The sequence below is a fragment of the Athene noctua genome, chromosome 12, assembly GCF_965140245.1.
Source record: "Athene noctua chromosome 12, bAthNoc1.hap1.1, whole genome shotgun sequence".
Lineage (NCBI taxonomy): Eukaryota > Metazoa > Chordata > Aves > Strigiformes > Strigidae > Athene > Athene noctua.
The window spans coordinates 19837926-19853089 of record NC_134048.1 but is presented as its reverse complement, the minus strand read 5'-3'; the positions used below and the strand labels follow the sequence as shown (position 1 = coordinate 19853089).

The 15164-nt window shown below is 40.3% G+C and overlaps 1 protein-coding gene across 1 annotated transcript in view; it reads left to right on the top strand.

Moving 5' to 3' along the window:
* Nucleotides 1-15164, top strand: part of SPOCK1 (SPARC (osteonectin), cwcv and kazal like domains proteoglycan 1) — a 317830-nt gene that overhangs the window by 178341 nt on the left and 124325 nt on the right. The window contains exon 4 of the mRNA XM_074916102.1: nt 9337-9451. Coding sequence (XP_074772203.1) covers nt 9337-9451 — 115 coding nt within the window. The remainder of the gene's footprint in view (nt 1-9336; nt 9452-15164) is intronic.

The window sequence follows — 15164 nt, the reverse complement described above, 5'->3', positions numbered from 1 at the left end:
AGATCCAAGTGCTTTCTCTCTCTTTTCTTCACATTAATTTGCTAGAAAATTGAGCTTGAAAGTCTAGGGGAGCATATTCTATCCCCAGGGAGGTCCAGCTGGGCTTGGGGGCGCTGGGGCTGGGGCTGGGGGTCAGTTCGGGCTCTCCCGCAGAACGAGCCTGCCTGCTTTGGCCGAGCGGTGAAAAGCTGGCGGGGTGGAGATCATTTGGAGTCTCAGGATGCCTGGGGTTAGAGCCACTTGTCTGCTCTCTCATGGGGTACCTTTGTAAAGCAAGCAGAGAGCTGAGCCCGACCAAAGGAAACAGCCGTGTTCTTAGCTCTGCTCCTGTTCAGTCCGACACCGCAGAACTGTGTCCTCCCAGCAAGGCGGAAGCAGAGGTCTCTTCATTTTCTCATGTTCCACCAACTAAAAATTAAAGCAATCTTTTGAAGTTCTTCACTTCCATCCCAGGAAGCTTGAAGCTAGACCATCCCAGGGGTTTTGGGGACTCTAAAACAGAAACTGTAGAGCTGCTGTCATTAAATATATTGCCCAAGCCCCACGAATCCCAGAGAACGGAGCTATTTTGTACCCTCACTACTTCCTGGAGTTAATAATTGAATGGAACATCGGACCAATGCCCTTCTGTCTGCGGGTTTTTAAGTCTGTTTTGCCTTCAGCGTACTGGGATATGCAGAAATACACCCTCGGGTATGACACGTACGAGCATAAATTATCACATAGTGGAAGTGCTTGGAGAAGTGTTCTGGCACTGGTGCCAGATCATGCTTTATTGAACCGACGCAAGTGCGCTGTGCTTGCATCTTGGTTGAACCTTTGCCTTGCAGGCAGGGGAGTTGTTTGTGAAAAGTGCACCTGGTGCTAGCTGGAAAACTAAGCAAGCACCAAGCTGTATTTGACAGCTTCTCTTTTGCTGGGGAAGTTTGTTTTTTTCGGTTTCAAAATAAGTGTTAAAAAGATACATGTATTAGCTAAGCATACCTCAGTATATGTAATATTTAAAACCTGCCCCAGTACAGGGAAGTATGTGAGATACATTTGCAGTATATTGAGATATAAATCATAATGATTCATTGTCAGAAATCAAACCAGGAGCTTCTCTTTTATGACTCTTTAGCAAATCAACCTTGGCCTTGTACACTTCTCTTTACTACTTGCTAGCCAAATACCCCCATTGATGGTTGGGGCTGATTATCCCATCCAACAGTGGAAGCACATTTCCTAACTTACAGTCCTATCTTTTTTTTTTTCTTCACTTATTTTCACTGCATCAGATTTCTTTATAATTCTAAGGAAATTAATATAAATACTTGGGTCTTATCCTTTGCTTTGCTCTATAGAGTCCTTTGAATCATCTTTTGCCTTGGATGGCCCTCAGCAACGTCAAAAGCAATTACATGTCAGTTATAAGAAATTATTTTTGAAAGTGCCTGTAAAAATTAAAATAGATGTTTCTGTGCACTATACCAACATCTTCAGCCACTCAGATGTTAGAGTGCTCCAAAGCAAAACTATGCAAAAATACTACACAGTGATGGAATAAATGCTGGCAGTTTGAGATGTTACTGTTTAACTGCCTTGAGAAATTCCATTTACTGAAAATAATTCACATACATGTTTGAAACATTCAGGCCTATGGTAATTAATTTTCAGCTGAATTGATTTCTGTATGCAAATTGCTCTGAGTAATTATGCAGAGAGGGAACATGCAAGAGAGAAAGAGAGACTTAAATATCTGAGCTTGTTAATCGAAGACATGTTCTCCCCTAGACTTGGGGGAGGGCTAACACCAATTTTCACCCTAATGAAGCAGAATGATTTATGCCAAGATTTGCAGAAGCAGAATAAAAAACATTGGTAATTATTGGCAATTGATGGAGGGGAGGTGTATGTAATCTGTTATTAACTAACATTTTATAAAAGCAGAATTATTAACAATACCAGCCCTGAAAAGAAATGATACACAGCTCCAGTAAACAGCATAGCCTTAGCTGCTCAATGTGGCCGCTTAGCAACCAATAAAATAACAAAATCTGGGGAAAGGGTACCAGGAGAAACCTTCTGAATGGCTAGAAATCCATCACAGGTTTACTTGGGTGTCTTGTTCATACAAAGGTGATGGGGTAGCCCTGTTGCACTTGGATTAAATTCCACTGGCAGTCTAACCTCAGCACATGGGTTGGTTGGAGTTTACCACTGGAGGAATGAAAACTATTGTTTTGCCCGAGAAGCAAAGGAATGTTCATCTGAGTGCTCTGTAAATTAATATGTATGGCCATGTTCACCTTAAGAAAAAAAAAACAAAAAACAAAACACATGAATTCATCATCTGCTTTAAAGCTGAGTAGGAGATCTAATTCTGAGGCGGGGGGAAGTCTGTGGTTTATTTCAAAAAACTGGAATGACAAAACCAAAACTGGTTTAAGCCATCGTGTGTTAGCTATCACGTGTTGAAAACATGCCCTTTCCCTAGAAAAAATCCACGGCAAAGTTTCTAGAGATTTTCATTAATATCTGTTTAAGCCGCATGGCTTCTTACATGTTTCCTATGCAACGGTTTTCACAAAAGTATCTCGTAAAATTCCTCCAAGTCACTACTTGGCTGCTTTGATCACGCTTTCTCTTTGGCTGTTACCGTGCTGTAAGTGGAGACAAGATGCTGATTGGAAACGTTGCCGCCTCGATCCGCAGTTTGCCACGAACTGCCATGTGAGCTTCGTGGGTGAGCAGTCCCGCCTGCCCCGGCCTGCCCAGGCCAGCTCACGTTCCCACCTTTCGCATTCCCACGTCCTTTCTCTGAGCTTGTACAGCCAGGAGCTGGGCTTTCCTTCTTGTGCTTGCTTGTGGAGTATTGCTGGAATCAAGTAATATGTAATAACATTGAAATACACACCTATAATGTAATGCATCGTTTAATTGAGAGGCTTTCATTTATTATCAATTTCTTTTGTCTTCAAATATGCGCTAGGATCTCTGCATCGAAGACGGCAGGTCCCATTTTCCAGTTCATCATACCTTTCTCAACAGATGTTCTTTTCTCATATAGTCAGAACAAGTTCCAAGGGGATTGCGTAAAAGCAACTGCTCTTGACATTTCATTATGCAGAAATATTCTTGTCATTGAGTGATCATAGTACTTATTGTCAGGCAATTTTGAAAACAAAAAAACCCCAATATTTACATAATGCCGTTTCTTTTTGATCGTGTAGTTTGTTTCAGCTCCACTAAACAGCTATGAGTTAGAAATTACTCTCTCCCCCCAAACAAATGGTCATAAAAGCAGAATCAAGCTCATAAATCTTGCTGTGAACTAGTTGTACAGTTTCTGCAGGATTACACATCCATTGCTGCAAGACATTGGAAGTATTTATTTGTTATCACCCTTTTAAAGTCAAATGTGTGAAAAATAAATTTACTCCGTTGTGATTAACACAACGACCCACAGCTGCAGCATATAGAGCTTCAGTCTTACAGAGCAACTTCTCCCTGTACTGCCTTTGTCTGAACTAAGGAGTTCCCTGCAAGTCATAAGTCTTATTTTATAGTGGTAATATATAAAACCAGGAAACATAATAGAAAAGTATCTCAAACACTGTTGTTAGGTCTTTGTCCAACACTGATTTATACTGCAGCCTCACAGCCTCTGGTGAATGGTACAGGGAGGAGAGAGGAAGGGGTGTACGGTTCATAAAGGAATGCTCTCTGGTCTGCTTTGTGGAGCTGGGAGGGAGAGGGATTGGGGATGCAGCTGGTGTTTGTAATCCTTTTGGTATTGGGAAGGGATGTCAGGATGCCATTAGGAGGTTGTTAATGGTCTGGTGCAAAACCTGGTGTTTATTGTTTACTAATTATTCTGGTATCTCCATGAGATAACCAACAGAAGATTTATAGGTTTAAGAGGGATCTTAGGTTGCTATGCATAATAAAAGCTTGACAAAAAAAAAAAAAAAAAACAAGGAACGCAAGTCTTTTGTCTCCTAATGACAGGAATTCAAATTCTGCACGTCTATTTTGTATAAATGGGCCTAGCACAGGTTTTAGGTCACTGCCTGCATATGAAAGCCTTTCCCCTTTGCAGAGCAATCAGCTGACCTATAGACTACAATTTTCCTACAAAACTGTTGTGGCCAGTGAAGCAGAAACTTTAGCCCATCTAAACACTTCACCTGTGCTCTGTCAGCCAGGAAGAGACTTCACGGCTCAGAGCAGCAGGACAGCTGGCCAGAAAACAAATGTCAGCTGCAGAAACATCTAGGTGTTAAGTGAGGAAGAGTAATAAGAGTTTTGAGGCAAGATAAAAAGGCAGAAATTCTAAATTTTCTCAGGGTAAAAAACTTCTGGATATGATAATACTTTGAGATGTGCAGTACTGTATTTCGCTGTATTCCAGGCAGCTGTCTCCTGGGGTGGATACTTCCCTTGGAGACCAAAGTGTACAGGGATTGAACAGCATGGGAAAACCTCGGGACAGGAAACTGTGACGCCTGGACTCACAGAAAGATAGGCAAGGTGACTGAAGTGGGTTTTCATCAAAGAATTTATGTTGATGTGAAACCTTTCATTCCGATACTGACCGGACCCTTATCTCCTCCAAAAATTTTGGGCCAGTCCTCAGCTACTGTCAGGTCAGATTAACTAACCGTATCGATTTCACCTTCAGTTTCAGTCTATAGAAAAAGTGGGAAAAAGTTGACATATTAAAGCCAGGCTTGAGGTATTTTTGTTATTACTCTGCAGGCAGGCCTGAGTAACTGCGTGCAGACTCTGACGTAAAAAAGAGATGGCTGTAGTTTTCCTTTCAAGCTGATAAAATAGCATATTTATAATAAAAAACTTTTTTTTTTTTTCCCCTCATGCTTTTTCCCACTTTCACTTATTTATTTGTACTTTTGGCTTTTCATTTTCAAAGATTTCTTACTTATTCCTTCAGGACAAAAAGAACTGTGATGACAAATACGGTTGTTATGTTTCATCTTATTCCCAAGGGTCTTTCCTTCTGCAGATGATGAGCATCTGCTCCTAGTCATGTAGAAATCTGATTAACAAAGCATGATCTTTGATTAGCATATTTCAGAAATTGTTTCTTATTATGAGCTGTCCTTAGGGTTTGCGTTGCTTAAGCAGTAGGACAACCTTCCAAACTTATTTAACCTGTTGAGGAACTTTGCAGACATATAAATCCCTGTTTTGACCCTTTATGTTCATATGAATCATAAATTCTGCATAAGTGGAAAAAAATCTCAAGAAATAATAATCCACATCACGGGGAGTTTTGCTGTCTTGTTTTGATTGTATTTAATAAACTTCCTTCTACTGTTTTGAACTGTAGGTAAGGGCTGTTTGTAATGAATAATAAATGATGCTTTATAGTGTGTTCCATTTAAGGATCTTCATGAGCTTTTCCACCATGAATGAAATAATTCATGTAACACACAGGTGGGGAAAAGCTTTATTTCTTATTATTGCCAACATTAATATTCTTTTCAGATTTTAGAAACAAGACTAGCAGAGCTAGAGAAAAGTTGAGGCCTGATTTAAAAGGAAATACAGAAAAAATGCATCTTTTCCCATTCCTTTGCTTCAAATTGATGACCATTCAACAATATTTTTCTTTTTTGATAGACAATTTTTTAATCGCAAAAAATTTGCAAGTTGGGTTTCTTTTAACAATAATGTATTCTGTGATGCTGTTTCAGAACTGCGTGCATTTTTATTGCCTTAGAAGATCTAAGGAGTTCCTGAAGTAGATATAATTCTTCAATTAGAGTAAATTTTACTCTGAAAAAAAATGCCAAGTATTGAAACTGTGTATGATGTCACATAGACCATGTGGGTCTAAATCTTGCTTGTCTTATTCATGCCAAACTAGTAGTGACTTTCAAGGCTAAACCTGCATCCCCACTTAAGCAGGCTCTGGCTGACAGAGAACTATGAGCACAAGGCCAGAGAGTGCTTTGCAATGCCACAGCAATGTTGGCAGCTCTTAGCCCTGGGCTCCTCGCCAATTTGCACAATGGTTTCTGTCGATGCAGCGTTTTGCATCAAGGATGTGTCACCAGCAAAACCAGACGACGTGCATGTGCCCCAGTAAAAGAGCAAGGCCAGCTGCAAGCAAGCAAAAGTTCTGGTCATTAATTTTGTGTGTGTGTGTGGATATGACCTTTGAATTACATCAGCCCGCTGAACCCAGGATCTGGTGACCCTTCACGCTCCAAGTGGTGCTTACTTGTTAAAGGCCTTGCAGGAGGAGGGTATCTCACTCCTGGTTCGCAGTTTAAGAATATCTAGGGGGACAGACAAGTAAAGAAATCGTGGCTTGCCATTTCAATCCTTATCAAATATCTGTTTCAGTCTTTAACTCAGTCTCCAGTGAGAGCAAAGTAAGAGGATTAAGAACATCCATCTCGCCGGCTGTGTTCTGGGAGGGTAAAGAGCAGGGCATGGGCTGCTTCTCATGTGCCTGTTAGTCTGATTTAGAAAAAATACCAAAAGGCAACAGCAAAACAGCCCTGAAGAGCCTTTTCAGCCTTTGGTCTTTGCAGTGGGACAGACCCGGGCCCCTCAAACTCTGCCCACATATTTTCCTGATGGTAACTCATTGGTGTTGATGCCTCGTTGTTTGTGGTGCAGGAAACAGATGGTCTTTCTCCTTCCTTTCTCACTTCACCTTTTCTATCAGTTTTAATGGCTTTCAAAGAAAAAGCTTTTAACACTTCGTTGGGTTTTTTGTTGTTTTGTTTTGTTTTATTTTTTTTTACGATTTCCCCGTGTTTTGCACCAAAGGCATTCCACTAAATACATATGCACTAGTGAAGCTCAATTGCCCATCACAAATGTGTAATGGGTGTTAATGCAGTAAGAGCTTGTAGCTATGGCTGTTTAAACCAACACAGAACAGCTGCAGCGCCTCAGCACTGCATGAAAATAGAAGACTCCTCTGCTTGTTGGAAGTACATTTGCTGTCATATAAAGAAATTTGGTACACGGAAAACTGAAACTTCTTGTACTTCAAATAGTATCCTTTAAAAGTTTCTCTGATCGTTCAGTAAAAGTGGGAGACTCAGTTATGATAATGTGCAATAAGAGCTTTATACAGTTTGAAAAATTAAACTAAGAGTTGCTCATTTCCAAGAGTGGCCCATTATGTGGGGAGGGAGGGGGGAGGTAAAATGGGATTTGAGGACACAGTGAAGAGGAACAGAAAGTCGAATCCATGGCAAAATAATGTCCAAAAAAAAAGCTTGTCTAAAAATCACTTCTTAAACGAAGGTGAAATTTCTTTGTACGGCTGTGACTTCCCTTCTTCCAAAGGATTCACATAACCATTTTTTGAATATTTGTAATTCATCCTGGCAGATACATCTTATTGCTGATCTTTAGAAGCATCCTTTTGTAAGAGGATGAATTTAGATAGATAGCATTTCAAATAGGACTTGATTGCAGAAAAGTATTTATAAGAGATTTTCCCAGGTGGTATCAGTGCTCTAATTGGAGTGGTATCCAGCATAGCACTGTATCGCTCCTTTTATTTCAAAGATTACCAAATCACCACTCATTTAAGGAAGCAGTCTATAGAAACTTGGCAGGAGCAGACGGGCTTGCACGCTGGCAGGACAGCAAATACTTTCTGCTTCTGTTGAGTTTCTGTAGGGACCAGGAGGCTGCTCTGGCACCTGCTTCAGTGCCTGATGTGCCAGCATCTTCTTGCCTCTCTACGGGGCAGCTCCTGCCTCCACTGATAACAGACCCTCTCGCTCACTTTGGGTGCTAAACAGGATGATCCTCAACCAAATCCTGATTTTACCACATCAGGCCTCTGGTACATGCTTAATATTTTCATTTATTTGAGAAGAGGGGAAAGGTATGTGCAGTTCTGTTAGAACCTATTGTAATATGCCATGTGCTAGTTTCTTCATTTAGTGTTGGGAGACATTTTCGTGTATAGAGAAAAAATTAGAGAGGCTCTTCAGACTCTCATTGTTCCTTTGGGAGTGTATTTGTTGCATCTGGGGAAAATGGTTCATTGCAAGCTCAGTGAGGACCTTTGCAGAAGCCTCCTGTTAGAATGTTGGCAGTGTACAGCTGTGCTGTTGCAGCCTCCGAGTACCCTTCTCAGATGAGCAGGACGTGTGTGTATGGACATGTGCACATGTGCCTTAATCCTCGTGGGCTGGCTACGTGCCAGTTTTGGTGCTTACTTTCTGTCTGCAGGCCTTTAAGTCCGTTTGCGTTGTCTTTAGGGTGCAGCATTATTCACGCCTTTGAGTCCAGTCTCGTGCTGCCTTGCAGTACACTGTTGCGGAGAGGCAGATTTCAGTGAGAGGTTTGGTAAATGGGCACGTTCAGGAGGAAGATTCATGGGATCTTTCCTAATCAAAACTGTAAAGAAGGTAAACCCTAGTACCCTGCGCTTTCCAGTGCAGGATTGGATGTAACTTCTGCACATTTTCCACTCGCAACCAGCTGCGGTGCCTCAAATATCCATCACATAAGAGGGAGAGAAGCTCCCTTTACTGCCACCATGTCCTTTTCTGCAACAATTTAAGACTTGTTGAGAGAGATTTGACCACTGTATTAGCCAGTATTGAAGATACATGTCTGGGCTCTGTGTCCCTCTCTGTCCCCAGATCTTGTTAGGCTCCTGTTAGGCTGCTGGAGAAAAGAGCAAAGCAGCCGTGATCGCTCCTCGGGGAACCACAGCCTCAGCCCAGAGCAGGGGGAACACTGGGTAGTGTCAGAAGGAGAATAAAGAGTGTAAGGACTGACTTTAGAGGAAGGACTTTCCCTGAGGAGCATCAGCAGGGACAACAGTTTGGGCATATTTGCTCTGAGATAACAATTGTTCATGGTCTCTAATCCTGCTTCCAACAGCACTGCTGGTGATGTAAATTGTTGTATAATTTTTTAATAATTATTTTATTGTTATTACTGCTCAAACATTTTAAGTACAGGAGATGGTTATCTGGGAAAATTAAAAAGCATTTCTACAAAATAATATCATTGTTGTACAGTAGCTGTGAAATTAAATTTATTAGCACCCTGCAATATGTCAGTTACTAGATAGCTTCTAAAATAATAGTAATTTTTTTACTTGTGAGTGTATTTTATTCCACTATAACTTTTCTATGAAATGAACAGCGTGCTGTAGAACATTATACCAGAATTTAATCTCTATTTAACATGCAGTCTGAAAACAACAGCACACACTATACAATGGCAATTTATTCACGCAAATGTGGGTGTGTTCATTCTAACCAGTTGTCATCTGTCAACCAAGAGATAATTTTCTATGCATTTCTCACTTTCTTTTTTAATATGTCTATTTTTTTGTAGCCCTTGATCCATCCAAAGATCCTTGTTTGAAGGTGAAGTGCAGCCCACATAAAGTGTGTGTCACTCATGACTATGAAACTGCTATTTGTGTAAGCCGTAAGCAGCTGGTACACAGGTAAGGAAACTTTATGTTGTTCGTGGGTTTTGTGCCTTCATAGACAAACAGTATGATGAGAAGAAGGAAAATGAGTAAAATCCAAAACGAACATTAAAATCCATAATTTTAAAAGGTTCCTTTAAAGTTTAATTTGCATTTTTTTTCCCAAAACCAAACAGAAGTCTTATTATTTATAACTGAGGCTATTCCAAGAAGACGAACTGGAACATGGTGCACCATGTAGTGTGGAGCACAGAATGTTTTCCCATTCCCGGAGTTGTTTTCTCCTCCCAGAGAGCAGTAACTATGCATGTTTTAAAATCTGAAAACCGAGACTATGAAAACATGGTGTCAGAGACATCTACATTTCCAGTAACTCAATTAGAAGCATTTAAAAACGGATTAATAAAGATTTTTTTTTTAAATATACCAAACCTCTGCTTAAATTTGTTAAAGAACTGAAAAAAGTTGGTGAAACTTTGTAGAGCAACTCCGTGGGGAGTCACAGAATTACAGAAAGCTCCAGATCTGATTGTTGAATGACTGAATTAAGAGCAAATGAAATAGCTAATATGTTAAAAGCTTTGGCCAAGATGTTCGGGTTAGACCACAGAACATCACTGAGAACAAAGAAGCAACTACCAACCATAGGTTAAAATACGCTATAGATAAGCTAACATTACCCTGTGTTGGAAGCAGAACAAGTAGAACCAGTAAGGAAACTGGTTTTAGCAATCTCCAGAGTGTCTCTGAGTGAAGACCCAGAATAAAACTGAAGAAATAAGCCCCTCCACTTGCCAACAGATGCACTGCTGTAATGGGCAACCCCAAATGGTTGGACTGTACCTGAAAAAAAAGAATGTTGTCTTGCTTTCGCTATATTTGAGTGATAAAGCTGGGGACTGGTCTCCAGTTTCTTTCCCTATTTATTAGGGAAGCAAAAATTTGTCTGTAACAACTCAGGTCACTAAATGTCATTGTCAGCTGAGATTGTAATTCCACAACTGTTTAAGTCAAGCTAAATTCAGGATGATCTGATTCCCAAGCACTAGTGCTACATCTCATCTTATCTCACTGCTGCCTGGCTGAGGAAGCTAATCCAGTAAAAAAAAAAAAAAATTTAAAAAAAAAGTCATCTTTGATTTATAATACAAAGTTAATGGTGTAATGTGCATGAGGCAGTATGTTTAATCTTTGGTTTTCAGTATGGAATGAACCCTGGAAGGGTGTTAGGAGTATGGCTACGTGCAGTGCTTACATTCTAATGACATTTTTGGCATTACATAGCTTACATTTTCTAGTTAGGATGGATTTAAAGTACTTGCATTATATAGTAGTCCTTATGATATATAGACATAGATGTTGAGCCAAATGCTTTCTGAGCTATTTCCAGTGTTTAATGTCCCAAAAGTGGTCAAAGTGGTATAGAGTAATGGTATAGAGGAGGAGCTGAATATCCTTTTTTTTTTTTTTTTTTTCAAGAAATCAGGCTGTGTTTCATGTGATCTCTCTATGATTCCTCCACTGCCAGCAGCTATTTCAGCTAACCTTTGAGTAGCACTGTGACTATGGAGATGAATAGAAAAGTATTGAAAACTTACTTTGAAAATTCTCCAAACAATTTCTAGCCAGTTTTGTAATGCCGAAAGAACTACTGCTGATGTGTGATAGTGGCACGTATGTCCCCAAAGTGTTTTTATTCTCAAAATATCTGGCTACCCTTGCCTCAGAGAGTAGACATGTCAATGAGGAAAGTAACTAGGCCATATTCTCTGCTGATTTGAATCAGTGGAGTGACACCACTAGATTTTCATCTTCAGTGCCACAACATTCTGTTCTTTTTTCTATGCCTGACCTGAATACTGCAGTACGTCTGACTCCAGTTGTATTTAAGGCTGTGTTAATCAGGATTAAATGCATTACAAGATGTGGAGTTCCACCTATTTAAAACCACTGAAAGCTTGAATATATTAGTGTGGGTTCACAACCCATCAAATAACACAGCGCCACTGCGATCGCTTTGACCATCCGCGGTGCTTTTGGGTGTGCTCGGAAGGATTTTCTGGTTTATGTGTCATTATCGACTTGCTGTAATGTTTTTACAAAGCACGTAGGCTCAGCAAAAAGTAATCAGGAAAGCAACATCTCGCGTTACTGCTGAGGCTTCCAGACAGAGCTGCGTCGATTTGCATCCTCTGATTAACTGGCCTGATGGAGAGTTGCAGCACAAGGAAATGGTATTTTTCCAGGCACAGTGTAGCTAACTTTGAAATCATCGATGACAACACAGTGCCATTGCTGTTTCGTTTCCTTTGTGCTGGAATGCACACTTTTTAAACCAGGAATACAAAAAGAGTGTATAAAATTGAGTTCAATGGGAACTTGTTATTTTACATTTACCGAGGCTCTGGCTCTGTGATGGCTAACTCACCCTGTGAGGCTTTCAGTCTCTTGCCTTTAGAGTAAGACTCTCACATCTGGCAGCACAGCTGTCACGTTTCTCAGTGCTGAGGCTTTGATCCTGCCCACGGTGGAGCTGCTGTTTGTGGGACACCCTGACCCAGCTGGCAGGGCCCAGGGGTGGGTCCGTGGGAGAGCGGCGGTTGGGGGTTACCCCAGGGGTGCCAAAGGAGCCTGCTGAAGTCTCATGCTCCACGGGCAGCTTGACCCCTCCCATGCAGCCTCCTCCTTCCCTCTTCCTCCTCCCCTCCACAGTCACCTGGTGAGCAGCCCTGGGTCTTGAAGATAAGGGAGATGTCTGAGAGCTGTCTCAGACAGATCATAGGGTTTTGTCAGCACATCCTCGAAGGCGTTTCCAGTACAAATTGGAGAGGGCGTTAAGAGAAAAGGCGAGACTGAAAGTGACTGAAGAGCATATGAAAGAAATTTGAAGGTACCTTCTTACATGCTTAATAGTCCTTGGACTAACAACAGAGCCTTATGAAATCTTTTGTGTGGATTAAAACCCCTTTCAATTTGGACATGATCTATGAGAAAGAGTCTTTATTAGTTCAGTTTTGCATGAAACACAGTAGTTAATATCTCTCAAAAATTTCTCATACATTTGCAATCCTGTCAAACTTCATGCCACTTCTCTCTGCTGGTGTTGCTAGGGCAGTTGACGGGAAGGAAAGTTGTCATTCTTGGGCTTTTTTGAAAAGAACAGAATGAGAAAAGAGGATTGATGAAAAACTAATGGGCGTATTAACATGTGCAGGGTTTACAGCTTTGTTCAGTCCATTTAACTGGTGATCACCAATTAGTTCATCACTGCAGTGTGTGTCAGTCACAAAGCTAATCATGCAACGTCTCTGCTTCTTGGCTGTGACTTAGAAATCCAGCTATTTACTCAGTATTTCTTCAGTACTTTTGAGGCTACTGCTGCTGACAAAAGAGGCCACTACTGAGTTCCTCATGAATTTTCTTTAAAGATCTGGACAAGTTCCCAGATAAAACATCTGTTCTTCTAAATTAGGCATCAAGAGCTTGGTCTGACCGGTGCAGCAGTGTTGGCAACTACAGTTACCCACAATGAACAGACAAATCTGCCTCTCAGTTGATACACCATTTCTAGTTAGGAAGGACCCTGTTGAAAACAAGTCCAGTAAAACATCTCCATCTGTGGAACTGAGAATTTTCATACCACTGCTACTCTGTGTGCTATTTGTGTGCTTTAAATTGTAACCAAAAGGGAATTCAGAAATGAAGATTAATAATTGCAAGAATGTCAGTGACCCACCTACTTTCAAGAACTGCTTGGGAGCATTACAGAAAAATCTTTGACCACAGCAAATGCACTTTTAGGGAGTTACTGACAAGTTGTGCACATAAGCAAGGATTTTAAACAGCGCTGATCCTCAATGTCTGTGTATTATGCACTAAATACAGGGCCTATAAACCCTAACCCTTGTGTTTTGCTCTCCTCTCTGACTCGTACGTGTCCATGGTTTCTCTTGCTTGCTTTGCCACCAAATGCTAATGAGGGTTGGCACACCACCAAGGACTCCTTTGGGGGTAATATCGTCCTCTGCTGCAAACCTGACTCCCACATTCTCAGTGGCCTGACCGATGTGAGGGAGGGCTTGTTTCTAAGCTCGTGATGTTTAATTCTGCGTGATTTATGTGGTAATGTTTATCAAAGCCTGAATACTTGAGCAATCTATATGAGGTGGTGTAACAGAACCAGACCCAGGAGATGATTAATTATCTTTGGATCTACTGATACCATCAGTTTGTTTCCCAATTAGCCTTGCTGTGTTTATATCCTATTTCCTATTGTTTTGTTCATTTTCATGCTGATTCAGAAAATAATTGTTGTTCGTTTGTGTATTAAGTACAAGTCAGGAAAAAAAGGCTAACCCAAAGGGAACTTTACAAAATAATATTATTCAGCTTCCTGTTGGTCTGTTTATCGGTGTTAATTGCATGTGGTTTATTTGTATATATTTTCTTGAAAGGGCTATCACAAGCAGCAAGATGGGAGAACCCAGACAGTAATAGCGCAATACCACCGTGTAGTTTATTCATTTTATTGTCTTTCTCCATGGAGATTATCCAACTAGTTTTTCTAGTAAGCTTTTATTACTTCAGAATGTTTCCAAAGAAAAGTGTCAATACTTCTAACTTCTCTGCAAGTCCCTACTTTTCTTTCAGTTTGTGCTACAATGAAGAGGGAAGGGATGTGACTCTAACAGGGTGAATTCTCCCCCATTTCATTGAAGTCTTGATGCTTTTTTGTAAGCTGGCAGATGCAAGGCTGGCAAAATTATGCAGAAAATTTGAAAATCTGTTGTAAAAATACAATTTTTTTCAAATATTTAATCTTAGCTGAGGAAAAATGCTGTTCTTTTCAGTGGTGTCGCAGTGGAACACGGTTCCTTCATCCATCCCAGGTAGGCAACGTGCCAAAAAATGTGTTCTGGGGCACTGAGGCCTTCCTGGAGTAACAGGCCTCCTTAACTTTAATGGTGAGATGTGGGACTCCACTCAGAAATTTAGCATAATGCAGCTCTGTAATAAAATCGTTACGAAGATTAAATTGTTAACGTATGCACTGGATGCAGAAAACATAAATATCAAAATTATTTTTCACATCCCCAGAGTTTTTTGTAAGTTCTGGGATGAATTCACAGTTACGAGTTAATTTTCACTCTAGATTTGTTTGTAGGCACCCAATGAATTCTTTTGTTGATTAACATTTTCAGAATTAAGGGAAGAAAACTGCCCAGGTCAGAGCAAAAAAAAATAAAATCGTTTGACCATTATTTTAGGGGGGAAAAAAAGCGCCATTTCGAATTCGTTGCATTTTTTTTCCAAGTAACAATTATTTGTTACAATATTTACATCTCCCTGCAGACTGTTTTGGAATCACTAAATCTGATTTTCCCTTTAAAAAGTTTTCATGCAAAACGTTTTATCCACCTCTAATGCCGAGCATCAATTTCTCTAATCTACTGGCATAGATTTTTGCTTCAGAAGAAAGTGCATTGAAATATTTGATTGAGCACACACTCACAAAAACCGACAGATTGCATTAGGGTTTTTTCAAACAAATATCTTGTACTGGGGAAATTGCCAAAATTTAGGCTTATTATTCCCAAGGGTACCTCTGACAGAATCTTGGAGAATTATTTTAATCCTCAATGAATGAACATTCTAGACATGAACAGGATGGAGTAAATGGCATTTTTTTGGTAATTTGTAAACTATAGTGCATTACTCTGTAAAGACT